The sequence below is a fragment of the Gopherus flavomarginatus genome, chromosome 12 (genome assembly GCF_025201925.1).
Source record: "Gopherus flavomarginatus isolate rGopFla2 chromosome 12, rGopFla2.mat.asm, whole genome shotgun sequence".
Taxonomy (NCBI): domain Eukaryota; kingdom Metazoa; phylum Chordata; order Testudines; family Testudinidae; genus Gopherus; species Gopherus flavomarginatus.
In genome coordinates, this window is record NC_066628.1 from 39,590,086 (window position 1) to 39,603,184 (window position 13,099).

At 47.3% G+C, this 13,099-nt stretch overlaps 1 protein-coding gene across 8 annotated transcripts in view; it reads left to right on the forward strand.

The window, feature by feature from the left end:
• CACNA1G (calcium voltage-gated channel subunit alpha1 G) overlaps positions 1 to 13,099 on the forward strand; it is a 147,900-nt gene that overhangs the window by 17,233 nt on the left and 117,568 nt on the right. For 5 of the 8 annotated variants that reach the window (XM_050920480.1, XM_050920485.1, XM_050920487.1 and 2 more), the window contains exons 4-8: positions 685 to 844; positions 4,501 to 4,792; positions 5,748 to 5,840; positions 8,765 to 9,575; positions 12,554 to 12,918. In XM_050920480.1, the coding sequence (XP_050776437.1) occupies positions 685 to 844; positions 4,501 to 4,792; positions 5,748 to 5,840; positions 8,765 to 9,575; positions 12,554 to 12,918 (1,721 nt within the window). Of the gene's footprint in view, positions 1 to 684; positions 845 to 4,500; positions 4,793 to 5,747; positions 5,841 to 8,764; positions 9,576 to 9,667; positions 9,713 to 12,553; positions 12,919 to 13,099 lie in introns of all 8 variants that reach the window. The other 3 variants (XM_050920483.1, XM_050920484.1, XM_050920488.1) reach the window with 1 other exon arrangement.

Genomic DNA, 13,099 nt, shown 5'->3' on the forward strand with positions numbered 1-13,099 from the left:
AAAGAGAGATGAGCAGAATATTACAGAGATGTCGGATGAAATCAATTTTTTTGTGTAAATGTCAAGTTGAAGTCACCATCGATTTGTCTTTGATACAGAACTGAATGTTCCCAAACTTGTATGAATTAACTGCCATCAGAAGTCCTGTATTTTAAGGAGGAGAAGGGATTTAGAAGAGATGAGAGGAATTAGGAAGGGAAGGGGATTTTAATTTATACTGAAGGCTCTAGAATTACTCTAGAGGAAGTATGAGTAGGAGGAGCTTATGGGTGAATGGCAGAGTTCAGTCTAGGTTAAGAAGGAAGAGAGTTAAGCTGAAAAGTTAGGGAAGGAGAATTTTGAGAGGAAGAGGAGGAGTTCAGAGCGGAAGAAGTGAATGTGGAAAGGTTGTGCGTTAGATGCCACGGTGATTGTGAAGAGGTGGGGCTAATGGCGGCATGTAGGGTGGAAGGGAGAAAGTCCCAAGGTCCTTGTCAGGAATTTAGAGGTGAGTGGGGGAGCTGTAGGTGCCTTGAAGACACCCGCAGGTGAAAAGGACATTGGGTGGGAAGACAGTGGGGAGGTTACTGAAGGGAGTTGAGCAGTGAGTGGGTGGAAGGCCACTTTGGAAAGGACAGGGTGGGGAGAGCTTAGCCTGAATGTGAGGAATGAGGACATTTAAAGGCCACTCCCCCTTTGCCTCAGGTATGCGCATCCTGGTCACGCTGCTCTTGGACACACTGCCCATGCTGGGGAACGTCCTCCTCCTCTGTTTCTTTGTGTTCTTTATCTTTGGCATCGTGGGAGTCCAGCTGTGGGCAGGGTTGCTCAGGAACCGCTGCTTCCTACCTGAGAACTTCAGTCTGTAAGTATGAATAAAGGCTCCCCATCTGGCCTGGGGATTGAGGCCGATCGAAACCTGTCTAAGGGTCAATTCCTGCTTCCATCGAAGCCAATAGGAATGTGCCATTGACAGCAGTAGGACCTGGACTTGGCTGTAAGGGACCACCACTGCTCTAATACTGAATTTCTTCATGGGTTTCATGAAAAGAATGCTCCAGAGGCAGGTGCTTTCTCAGCTCAGTGAGGAATGACCTTAACAATACATCAATCTAATAAACCTCTGGCATTAAAATAGGTATCTGCAGTACGTCTCTGTTAATGTGACCTATGTTTCTAGAGGGAATTTCACCCTCTGATCCTGATGTAGTGCAAGGAATGGTAATTTCCCAGATTACATAAATACAATGTAAATGTAAGATATTTCTGCCTGGAGATCAGTGATTGAGGAATTCCACCTGGCTGAGGAAACAGACAGCCTGTCTCAGCTGGTATCAAGAGGCTAGTGCCTGAGAGACAGATGAGATGGATAGACTGGAGAAGGGACCTTAACTGGGAAATTAGTGACTGGGGAACCCCGGCTAACTGTAGGCCTATTAGCATGTCAAAAGGTAAGTGGCTGAGGGATATAGACTGAGGTCTGGTCTGTACTTATAAGCTGGGTTGATATATTTACCACTATGTATTCACACCCCTGAGAGTCATAGCTATGCTGACCTAACCCCTGGTGTAGACATGGCTAGGTCAATGGAACCTGCTCGAGGAGGTAGATTACCTCTGTCGTAGGAAGCATCTAGACTATGATGCTACTGCAGCATATCTGTGCCACTGTAGTGCTCATAATGTAGAATAGGAGTTCTCAACCTTTTTCTTTCTGAGCCTTCCCCGCCCCTACATGCTATTTAAAACCTCCACAGCCCACCTGTTCCCCAACAACTGTATATATGTATATAAAAGCCAGGGCCAGTGTTGGGGAGTAGTAATCAGGGCAATTGCCTGTGGCCCCCCACCACAGGGGGCCCCGCAAAGCTAAATTGCTAAGGCTTCAGCGTCAGCCCTGGGCGGTGGGGCTTGGGGCCCTGGCCTTCAGCCCCATGTGGGGGCCCCAGCAAGCCTAATGCCATCCCTGCTTGGCAGACCCACTGAAACCAGCTCGCAGCCCCACAGCGGGTCCCGGGCCCTTGTTTGACAGGCACTGGCATAGATGAGCCCTGATTGTCTGCCCCTAAGGATGTTAGTGGGTATAAGCACATGCACCTGGAATATTCGTAGCTGAGAGATATTGGCCTGATGTTTCTGTAGTGGCTGAGGGATCCCAGCTGGCAATGCCCCTTTGTGGGAAGATCTGTGATGATGGGATCTCAGGTGGCAGGTTCGTGCCATCTCTCCCTCTGCCCATTTTCCCATTCTGTGGTGTATTGTGTTGCTCTTCTAATCCAAGAGCTTTTCACACTCACTCTCCAGTCACATGTTTACTCTTGGCTTAACAATCTTTGCAATTTTTGTAAACAGGATGAAAAACTCAAATACATAAATCAGCAGAAACTAGCATAAAGCAATCAGGAGGTTACTCAAGCTGGGTACTACCTTCCTCTGCAAGTGGAGCAGTTACTCAGCATGAGCGAGGGTGACGGGATCAGGCCCTGCATGTTCTACGGTAACATGCAAATTAAATTGACTTCACCTAAATCAGTGTATTTTTGCCCCTTGGCTGAGCGGAAGCCAGTTTTAGGCCTTGCAGGTCAATTCTGCATTGGGAGCTGAAATCAGTGACTTGGATTCCAGCAGTTTTGTAGCGTAATGTGTGCGTTTACCAAATGTAAATGAGTCTCATATCCTTGAAAAGAGGTGGTCACAGACTCCATGCAGGCAGCTTGCTCTCTTCAGGTCTGACACCCACCTCTGTCCTGCCCCAGAAGCAGCAGCCTTTCACTTCTGTCTCTCTCTCTGGCCTAGTCTACACTAATCGCTACAGAACTCAGGGACCTGAAAGTTCCACAAACCCGAGCACCATAGCTACACCGACTGAGCCCCCCTGTAGACGTAGCTAAGGCAATGGAAGAATGCTTCCGTCAACCTACCTGCCATCACTTGGAACGCTGGAGTTTCTATAGTGATGGCAAATCTTTCTCAGATGCAAAACACAGGATCTGAAACTTTGTAGGTAGCCCATGAATCATTTTGCCTGTAAACTTACAGAGGTTGATCAAGTTGTTACATCCATACCGAGAGGTAATGAGAGAATCTCATTCCTCTCCCTTTCAGCTCTGAACATTGTGTCATGCCTCTCGTAGGTTTCATTCTCTGGGAGTGGGGTTGGAGTTTCATTTACATGGAAAGGTCCTTTAGGTAAATGGGTAATAGAGCAAATGAACTGATTTGTAGTTGGGTAAATCCAGTGCAGCTACTGGTTTGGGTGCTGTTTAATTTAACTAGAATTCCAGGGGTTTAGCTAAGCTTTGGATGGTATTAAAGGCAATTCTGGGCCGAACTAGGCTTAAAAATAGCTTTGCAAGCTTTAGTGGGAGTCCAGGTGGCATTAAGGAAATACCCATTTATTGAGCACGAATAAGCTAGTTTCCAGCTGGCCACAGGGTTGTTTTGTCTCCCCTGGAGCATGTGATTTGGACTTGCTTGTTATTCCAAGACCACTTTTGGAGGGAATTTTCAGCTTGTCTGACATTGAACGGTCACCTTGAGCAGTGAACAAGAGCTAACGGTGGTGGAGGGAACCTTGGGTGATGCTTGCCTTATGAAGGAGTCTATCCAAGCAATGAATTCTCCTGCTGCACAGATGTTCTCAACACTCTGGGAGGGCAGAAGATAAATTTGCCTTAAATGACTGATTCCCATCTCACTTCAATGACAACAACTTCATAAAGAATGTAAAATTTGTGGGCCACATGCTGCTCTCTCTTCCACCATCTGGGTGGAGTTACTCTTCTGCAATAACATTAGCAGTGTCACTCCTGATTTACACCATGGCAGCCAACAGTGGAATTTGACCCAATATGTTCAAACTACCTCTCTCACTCTCCCCACCTCTTTTATTTCTTTTTCTGCGTCTCTCTTTTCTCCTTGCCATTCAATAGCTGAAGAGAGGCTGTGCGTGCTAGTGATTGTAACAGAAGAGTAAGAGCCATGATCCCTGAGAGCTATTCCTGGCTCTGCCGCTGACTCTCTGAGTGACCTTGGGCAAGTCCCTTTGCCTGTCTTTGCCCCAAGCCATGTCTACACTACCGACACTACAGTACACATCAGTTCAACCGGGCTACAGTAGCGCCATACCGTAGACACTTCCTATTCTGATAGAAGGAGTTTAGCTAATCCTCCCCTCCAGGTTGCAGTAGCTAGGTTGAGGGAAGACTTCTTCCATTGACCTAGCCGCATCTACACCGGGAGTTAGATCGGCTTAACTACGGTACTCAGGGATATGAATGTTTCGTGCCCCTTAGCAGTGTAGCTAGGTTAAATGATAGACCAGGCCTTAGTTTCCCAAGATGGGAGTAATAATATGAAGTCACATCAGAGGGCTTCTGCAAGGTGAATTAAATAGTTTTGTAAAATGCTTTGAGATCCTGGATAAAAGTTGTTAGATACCTGCACTGTTACTGTTGTTGTTATCTTGACAGATTGCCTTTAGTCACTGTGCAAAACCCAACCTTGTCTGGTCTCTTTAAGGCCCTACACGGTAGAGTTGGAAAGATACTATCAGACAGAGAATGAGGATGAAAATCCCTTCATCTGCTCCCAGCCTCGAGAGAATGGAATGCGTTACTGCCGCAGTATCCCGACACAGAGGGAAGAAGGCTTGGAGTGCACCCTGGACTTTTACGCGTATAACGACACCACTAACACCTCCTGCGTTAATTGGAACCAGTATTACACCAACTGTTCTGCTGGGGAGCACAACCCCTTCAAAGGAGCAATCAACTTTGACAACATCGGATATGCATGGATCGCAATATTTCAGGTGAGCACGGTGGGCGGGCTCCCATTCTCACCCCCGCTGAGAGTGAGTACTCGGCGGTCAGGTCAAATCTACCTTGATCGGTGCTAGGTTCACCAATATCTGCACGATCAGACCTGTTCTCCTATGTCTATTCCATACACAGCAAGCTCTTGAGCAGTAATGCGAGAGTCCCACAGGCTGCCAGGAAGGCAATTTGATGTCCAGTCTGAAGAAGCCTGCCTCACTTGGGGTGAAATTCACTCCTGTGTAGAAGGTCTATGCACCATTTAAATCCAATTTAAGGGATTAACTGGGATTTAAGAGGTATACAGGTTTTTCTGCAGGTTCTCTGCACAGTGGTGAATTTCACCCAAGAGTTTCCTTCCAACTCAGTTTGTGCATCACTTTTCTTTGCATTGTCAGCTCTTGGAACCCTGGAAGCATCATTGCCATAAGGCTTTTTAACATGAGGTATGTTTCCAATTACCACTTTGAGTGGCATTAAATAAGCAGGTTAACAAATGGTGTATGAACCTTTGTAAGAACAATGAGTCCATCCCACTATTCTATATAATGCTCATCCCACAGTGAAACATACCAGTGTATTTGAGACAGAGAGCAAGTTGCCACTGTAAGCAAGTATCTGGCCCAAGAGGTGGAAGGAAAAGGCCATTTCAGCTGCGATGAGAGCGTACTGTGTAACATTGACTTACGTCCTTCTCCTCAGTGTGACTCTACTTTAGAGCTGCACAACTTGGGTAAGCAAATGCTGCTCCATTGAGGTTAATTGGAAATTTTTGCCGCTGACTTTAAGGGAGCAGGATTTTGCCCTCTGAGCCGTAGTTCACGGCCAGTGCAAATTGTCACTGACCAGTGCAAAGAGCACCAATGCTGTTCTGCCTGTACTTCATATTAAAGTTTAGGCCATGGAGGTGTTGACTAGTGGGCTGATTGTTCTTTCTCCTGCCTCTCTCAGGTCATCACGCTGGAGGGCTGGGTGGACATCATGTACTTCGTCATGGATGCTCACTCCTTCTACAATTTCATCTACTTCATCCTTCTGATCATCGTGAGTGATCTCTCAGCCCACCCGTGGGTAGCACGCCTTTCACTCAGGCATACAGGGAAGGACATAGTGGTGTGACTAGGAAGAGGAGTGGGCAGGAAGGGTGTTGGATATAGCATTTAATCCAGGCTGGGAGAGGTGGTAACCAGCTCGCTGGAGGACATGCAGATGAGTTTTACATACATTGAAATATGTTGCCCAGGGGGTAAATTTCTGCTGTAGTTGTACATCTAGCTGTATTTTGCTGGAGACATGAATGGAAATAAGTATATGTTCTCTTGTTCTACACTGGGTCCCCCTGCTCCTGTTCGGTGATACGTCACCCTCCTCATCCTTCTTCCTGCTTTGCAATAGACTCCTCCTCTTTGCCTTTTTATTTAAAAAAAATGTAAATGAAACAGTACGTGAATTTCGTGCCGCTGTAAAGTGTCGGCCTGTCAAACTCTTTGGGTACATGGAGCCTGTCAAAGGCTCCACTCACAAGAAAACACCATCGCTTCCACTTTGATGAAAAATGTCAGACTGATGGTCCTGGAGGCTGGAGCTCTCAGGGCAGCACATGTGCTCAGTTGTTGGTTGAGCCTCAGTCCCAACCTGCTGAGGCCCATGTCTCTGGAGACTGCTCAGACTGCCAGCTGGGATGGCTTCTGTGTTGTGGACTTCTGTCCTGTTAGGCATGGACTGAGATCACCCGAAATCACTGCACGTTGGCCACAAAACACCATTGTGTTCATTCGTAGTCATTACCAACCCGGTCCTGGATTTGAACTGGTGACCTGGAGGTTAAAGCCTGTTTAGTTTATCACTAGTTTTCCAAGTCCTCTAAGAGTTTCTGTTCCTAATTAGTGATAGTTCCTCCTGCTCTGCAACAGATCGTTGTGCTCTATGCATCCCAAAGGCAATGCAGAGCAAGGCATTGGTAGCCTGTGCTATTGTGGATTACGAGGGGCTGGGGAGAATGCAAGACTTAGGGCTGGTCTACAGTGGGGGTGGGGGATCGATCTAAGATATGCAACTTCAGCTACGTGAATAGCGTAGCTGAAGTCAAAGTATCTTAGATCGATTTACCTCTCGTCCTCACAGCGCAGGATCGATGTCCGCAGCTCCCCCTGTCGACTCAGCTACCGCTGTTCGCGCTGGTGGAGTTCCAGAGTCAACGAGAGTGCTTTCGGGGATTGATAGATCGCATCTAGATGAGACGCAATATATCAATCCCCGAGACGTACCCTGAGAAGTCATTGGTTGCTCTTTTTAATCAAGGTGTAATAGTGCCGATGATCTATACAACACAGAATCTAATGAAACCCAAGTTTGGAATAAAATATCAAATCCTTGGCTACAGACAGCTGATGCTCTTGAGTAACAATATCCCCATAAATCTGGTTAACAAAGATTTCACAAGCCACCCACACACTGCCAGGAGGAAAAAAGCCTCCTATCAAAAGGGCTCAGTGCTTTCATTCTAATTCAGCTAATTGTGATAATTACAAGCAGTGTCTGCTGAGACATAAAACAAAATACAAAACCAAACCAAAGAGGACCTCAGATATTTAAAAAAAACAACAAAGTCTCTTAGTCAAAATAAACGTTTCCTCCTCTTTGATATGTGACGTCACCCATGGAGACCTGGCGTGGGAGGCCCCGCAGTGGGGATTCTGGGAGGCTGTCTCCTGCATGCTCCTGCAGGGCAGACAGGACAGGGGGCCGCCCACCCTGTGAGTGAGTCAGTGTGAGATCTCTGCTCTTTGCTGAAACATTAGCCCTTGCCTATGGTGTGTCAGTGTCAGATGTGTCCAGCCTCCACTGCTCTGACATGTTCACACACGCCCACATCCAAGGCCATCTCACCCCCACTTTTTGTGTCCTGCAGCTGGCTGCCACCACCACCTCCTCACTGAGCAGAAGCTGCTTCTATTCTCACCTTTAAGCTCCTCTTCTGTACGGCCCTGCCTTACCTTGCGAATGTAATTTCTTCTTGCACGTCCACCCCACCATTTGCTCTGTCAATGACGCCAATCTCCATCACCTGCTTTTCCCACAAGCACCGTCACACTGTCTCCTGTCCCCTCCCTTATGCTGGGGGAAAAACCTCCCCCAACAGATTTCACAAAACTGCCACTTTATCTTCTTTCAGATCCCTGCTTAAAACCCATCTCTGCTGTGATGCCTGCAAACCACCATGATCTGTCTCATGTGCTCATTGGCTAAACTAGTGACCATGTGCGATTCCTGAGATCGCCTTGACGACTAACACACACACATGTTCCTTTTTATTCACATGTCCACAATATCCTATCTTAGATTTTGAGCAACCTGGGGCAGAGACAAGCTGTGTTATTTGTTTGTTCAGTGTCTAGAAGAGCCGTGCAAACAACTGATTGCTTGGTTCAGTGGCCAAACCAAAAAAACTGGGGGAAAACATTATTCTAGTTGACCCAGAACAAAACTTTTCAATTTTTGTAGAGAAATGTAAATGTAGAACAAGAGGTTTTGCATCAAGTAAAACCCATTTGGTTCAACTCAAAATGAAATATTTTGTTTTCAAAGAGTTTTAACTTTTTGTACTTTTTTTTCCAAAATAAAATTGAAGCAAATTTGAAATGCAAGTCATTTTGAATAGAAAAATCAAAATGTTTTGTTTCAACTATTTTTTTTCCAGTCAAAACCATTCAGCAAACTCAGCACAACTTTGCAAAATGTTTTGGTAGACCCAAATGTGCATTTCTTTCTTTCTTTCTTTCTTTCTTTCTTTCTTGGGGGGAACCTTTTGTCTGAAAAATGTTGGCCAGCTTTACTGACTAGAACAATGGGTTCTGATCCCTGTTTGGGATCCTTGTTTCCATTGTGGTAGCAGCTATCAATAGTCATCACACACATACCCCACCATCCTCTCTCTTGGACTGATGGCATCTTCTGTTCTCCTTTAGGTGGGCTCCTTCTTCATGATCAACCTCTGTCTAGTGGTCATCGCCACCCAGTTCTCTGAGACTAAGCAGCGAGAGAGCCAGCTGATGAAAGAGCAGCGGATCCGCTACCTATCCAATGCCAGCACGTTGGCCAGTTTTTCAGAGCCGGGTAGCTGCTATGATGAACTTCTCAAATATCTGGTTTACATTGCCCGTAAGGCCAGCAAACAGCTGGTCAAAGGCTATAGAGAGGCAGGGTTCAGAATGGGTCTCCTCTCCAGCCCGAGGAATAAGAGTGGGGCCGAGAGGCAGCCATGCAGACATCGGCAGAGAAAAAGATCATCAGTGCACCATCTGATTCACCACCACCACCACCATCACCACCACTATCACCTGGGTAATGGGAACCTGCGGGCACCACGTGCCAGCCCTGAGATCAGCGATGTGGAAACCAGCTCACTCCACAATGGCACCAACAGGCTCATGCTCCCTCCCACAACATCTAATCCCCATCCTACCCCTAACGCTGCTGCCAGCAACACAGAGTCCGTGCACAGCATCTACCATGCAGATTGCCACTTTGAGCCCATCCACTGCAGGTCATCCCTCCCTCAGCCTGGCTTGAGTTTACCAAGCCCAGAGGGGCTCCCCAAGAATGTGGTTGGCAGGAAGGTCTATCCCACCGTACACCCAAGCACCTCCCATGAGATGCTGAAAGAGAAAAACGTGGCAGATTCTACAGTGAACCCTGGGGCCAGCATGCTAACCAACCTTAATATCCCTCCTGGGCCGTACAGCACCATGCACAAGCTCCTGGAGACCCAGAGTACTGGTGAGTGCTGGAGCTGGGAGTCAGCCTTTGGTTGCATTCCAGAAATAAGACTTAAGTCCTAATTCTTTTTTCTTTCCACTGAATCTTTCCAGGATTCTTTTCAGTCCACAGTACAGATACAGGAGCTGGCTTTCCAGGTAAGGCCAAGTCAGAATCTTCTCACCCGCAAAATGCATCCCAAGTTCAGAACCTGAGTGGAAGTCCCTGCTTCCCAGCTTTGTGCCAGTAGGGCAATGGACGACCAGGAAATCTGTGTTTTTCATAAGAATCTGTCTTGCCTGACTCGTCTCCCCAGTCCCATTGACCACAGCATTTCCTAATCAAACTAGAGCTGGGCCCAAGGCGCAAAGTGCAGATCTGGATCTCAACTTGCCCAAAGCGCAGGGGTGTTCTGGCCCATCTCTAAGCAGAACACTGCCCTCAGTGCTGGCTGTACTGCCCACACTTTGGTGTTCGGTTTGGGTTTGGATAGCTGTCTCTCTAGGTGCTTATATTGCTCCCCATTACTGCAGTATCTGAGTGCCTCACAGATTGGAAAGACTTTATCCTCATAACGCCCCCGTGAGTGTGGTTATCCCTGTTTTACAGAGGGGGAACCGAGGCTCAGAGAGATTCCGGGCCTGATTTTTCAGAGCTTCTGATCACCTACAACTCTAATTCAAGGCAGTGACAACTGCCAAGGCTCAGCGTGTTTGAAAATCAGGCCCTAAGCGATTTGCTCAGAATCTCGCCGGAAGTCTGTGGCAGAGCCAGAAACTGAACTGAGGTCTCCTGAACTGCAGTCTAAGACCTTCTCTGTATGACACTCCTTCCCTCTTTACATCCCAGGATTTGGGAACATAGTCAAATCTTGTTCAAACTCTCTGAGCCGCTGCGGGCTGGAAGTCCTTCTAGGCAAAGCTTTCTGTCATGTCCACTTTGTATCACAGTTAAAAAAATAAATAAATAAAGGCCTTTTGCTCTGTTTTAACCTTTCCAGTTCGCCCTCCTGACTGGAACCTTGTGTGTGAAGTGGACACAATTTTCCAGCCATTCCAGAATCCGACAAGTGATTTGGGCTCTGAAAATGGGCAAAGGTTTTGGGGAGAGGGCGGGAGAGGTTGATTTTTATTTCACCTAACCTGGATGGTGATATCGTGACTGTCAGGCATGCATTTGCGGAGGTACCCTCCCATTCCACTTGCAGGCAGATCTGGTAGGAGCATATCCTGCCTGTACTGTCAAGCAAAGGAACCATCTGTCAGCTGGGAGCTGCCATTGTGAGGAACGATTTGAGAATCATATGTTTAGGGGGAAGCTGGTAATTCCGAAGTATCAGCAAACAGCAGGAGTATGAAAGTAGCTCTCTGGCTTACTCACTGTCTCTAATTACAACGCCTAACGCTCCAGGTTCTGGGGGAGCTGATTACTTTCTGTTAGCCCTAATAGCCAAAGGTATAATGAGGTGGTAAGGATCCCTTGGCTGGTGAACGTATCTCACTGTGGGCAGCAGAAAACCACTTAGTATATAAAGGGAAGATACTTGGAGTATAATGTTTCTGCATGACCCTCTTTAACCTGCTTGGGACATGCAGTGTAAGGGTTGGGGGAATCTAAGTAACTGGGGTTTATAAGAGAATCATCTCTGACATAGGGAGAGGCTCAGAACAGGTATCAGGCCTTGTTATTTTTTATGTGCTGTAATGCTCGCTATGCGCTTTCTAAACATTTCCAAAGGACAGTTCCTGAGCTGGATCCTGCCCCCCCAGATCAAGGATAAGAAAAGGCGAGTGGGTAGAGATGAGCGAATAACGGTTTTTTTAGGTTCCCTGGCGATTCCAAAAAATCAATACGAAATTTCATTGCGGGTCCCATCAAAAACAAAATATTTCAACAGTTTTGGTGAATCAAAACGTTAAAAAAAAGTTTGTTTTATTTTGTGTCAAACTAAATGTTTCATTCTCCCCACAATGAAATGTTTCATTCCAGTTCCATGCCCAGTTTGGGCTTTTTTTCAATAAATGTGAAGAAAATTTCAAACTGAGAAGACTGAATGTTTCAATATTTTCAGAATTTTTGTTGTTGTTTTTTGACACAAACAACTGGGCAAAATGGACACGAATTCATGAAATGTTCTGGTGTCACTGATTTTGCATGTTTTGGCCGACAGATGTGGTCCAGCTCCAATTGCGGGTGGAACTGGGAATTAATAATATTGTTAGCGAGAAAGCAGAGTGGTGCTGGGATCTTGAAGAAGCTCTGAGCTTTTATGGATGTGTGGGGTGCTGGCTTGTCCCCAGCCCACAAAGGACCCCTTGCCACACCCACAGTCTCTTTTCCAGGCAGTTTTATTTCTCAGATATTGGCAAAAAACACACAAACACAACTCCTCTGCCCAGCCAGCTCCATAGCTCCCAGGGGACTTTCCCCTTTGCCTCTCTCAATTCCTCCTGCTTTAGGGCCTATGACAGGATTCTCCCGTGCTCTGTTCACTGAGCACTGCCTCCCAGTGCGCTCTCTCTGGAGACCCTTTCCCCTCAGCAGGTTCCCACTGCTCCCCTCCCAGGGGACAACAGCAGCCACTCCCAGGGAATTTCCTGCTGCTCCTGCTCCCACTACCCAGGTCTCCTGTCTGACCTGTCTCCCTAGTCTCAGGCAGCATGCAGCGAGCACTCTGCCCCTTTTCAGACTAATTCTCAGCCTGACTCACCTTCTCTGATAGCCCAGCTGGGGATCAGCTGACTAACCACAGCTGCCCTGGCCTTTTCCCTCTTAAAGGGCCAGTGCTGTGACAAGGAGCAAGAATATAACCTCTGTCTGGCCTTCATGCAGACTTAGGGACCAAGCAGACTCCTGTCAGCCTGTGTAAGGAGGAGCTAGGCAGAGTGTGTCATATGGTAATAAAATGAATGAGGAGTTACCTTCATTTGAACCCTTAGCTTCCCTGACCCAGCACACCGGGAACAGACTCCTCTCACCTCAGCTTATTTGTGTTTTAGGTGCCTGTAAAAGTTCTTGCAAGATTTCTAGCCAGTGTGGGAAACTGGACAGTGGTTCTTGCAACCCAGACAGCTGTCCCTACTGCATCAAGACTCTGGCTCGTGACCTGGAGCTCATGGACAATGAGACGGCGGACTCGGACAGCGAGGGGGTGTATGAATTCACCCAGGATGCCCACTACAGCGACCAGAGGGACCCTCAACGAGGGAAAACCAAGGGCAGGAAAACCAGCCAAATCCTGGCTTTCTGGAAAGTGGTTTGTGAGACGTTCCGGAAGATCGTGGACAGCAAGTACTTTGGCCGGGGGATCATGATTGCCATTCTGATCAACACCCTAAGCATGGGGATTGAATACCATGAGCAGGTGAGCGGGGCCCATTCTGTGTTGCACAGAGGCTAGCTAGACACTCCCTGGAGGGACAGGGCTCAGCATGGAGACTTCATTAGCACAGTCTTCTCCTGCTCTCATAGCCTTGCGGAAGGGTTTGTTTTTTTTTACCATGAGCCGTGTGATTAGCCTTGACCCCTGCTTAGTTGCTTGCCAG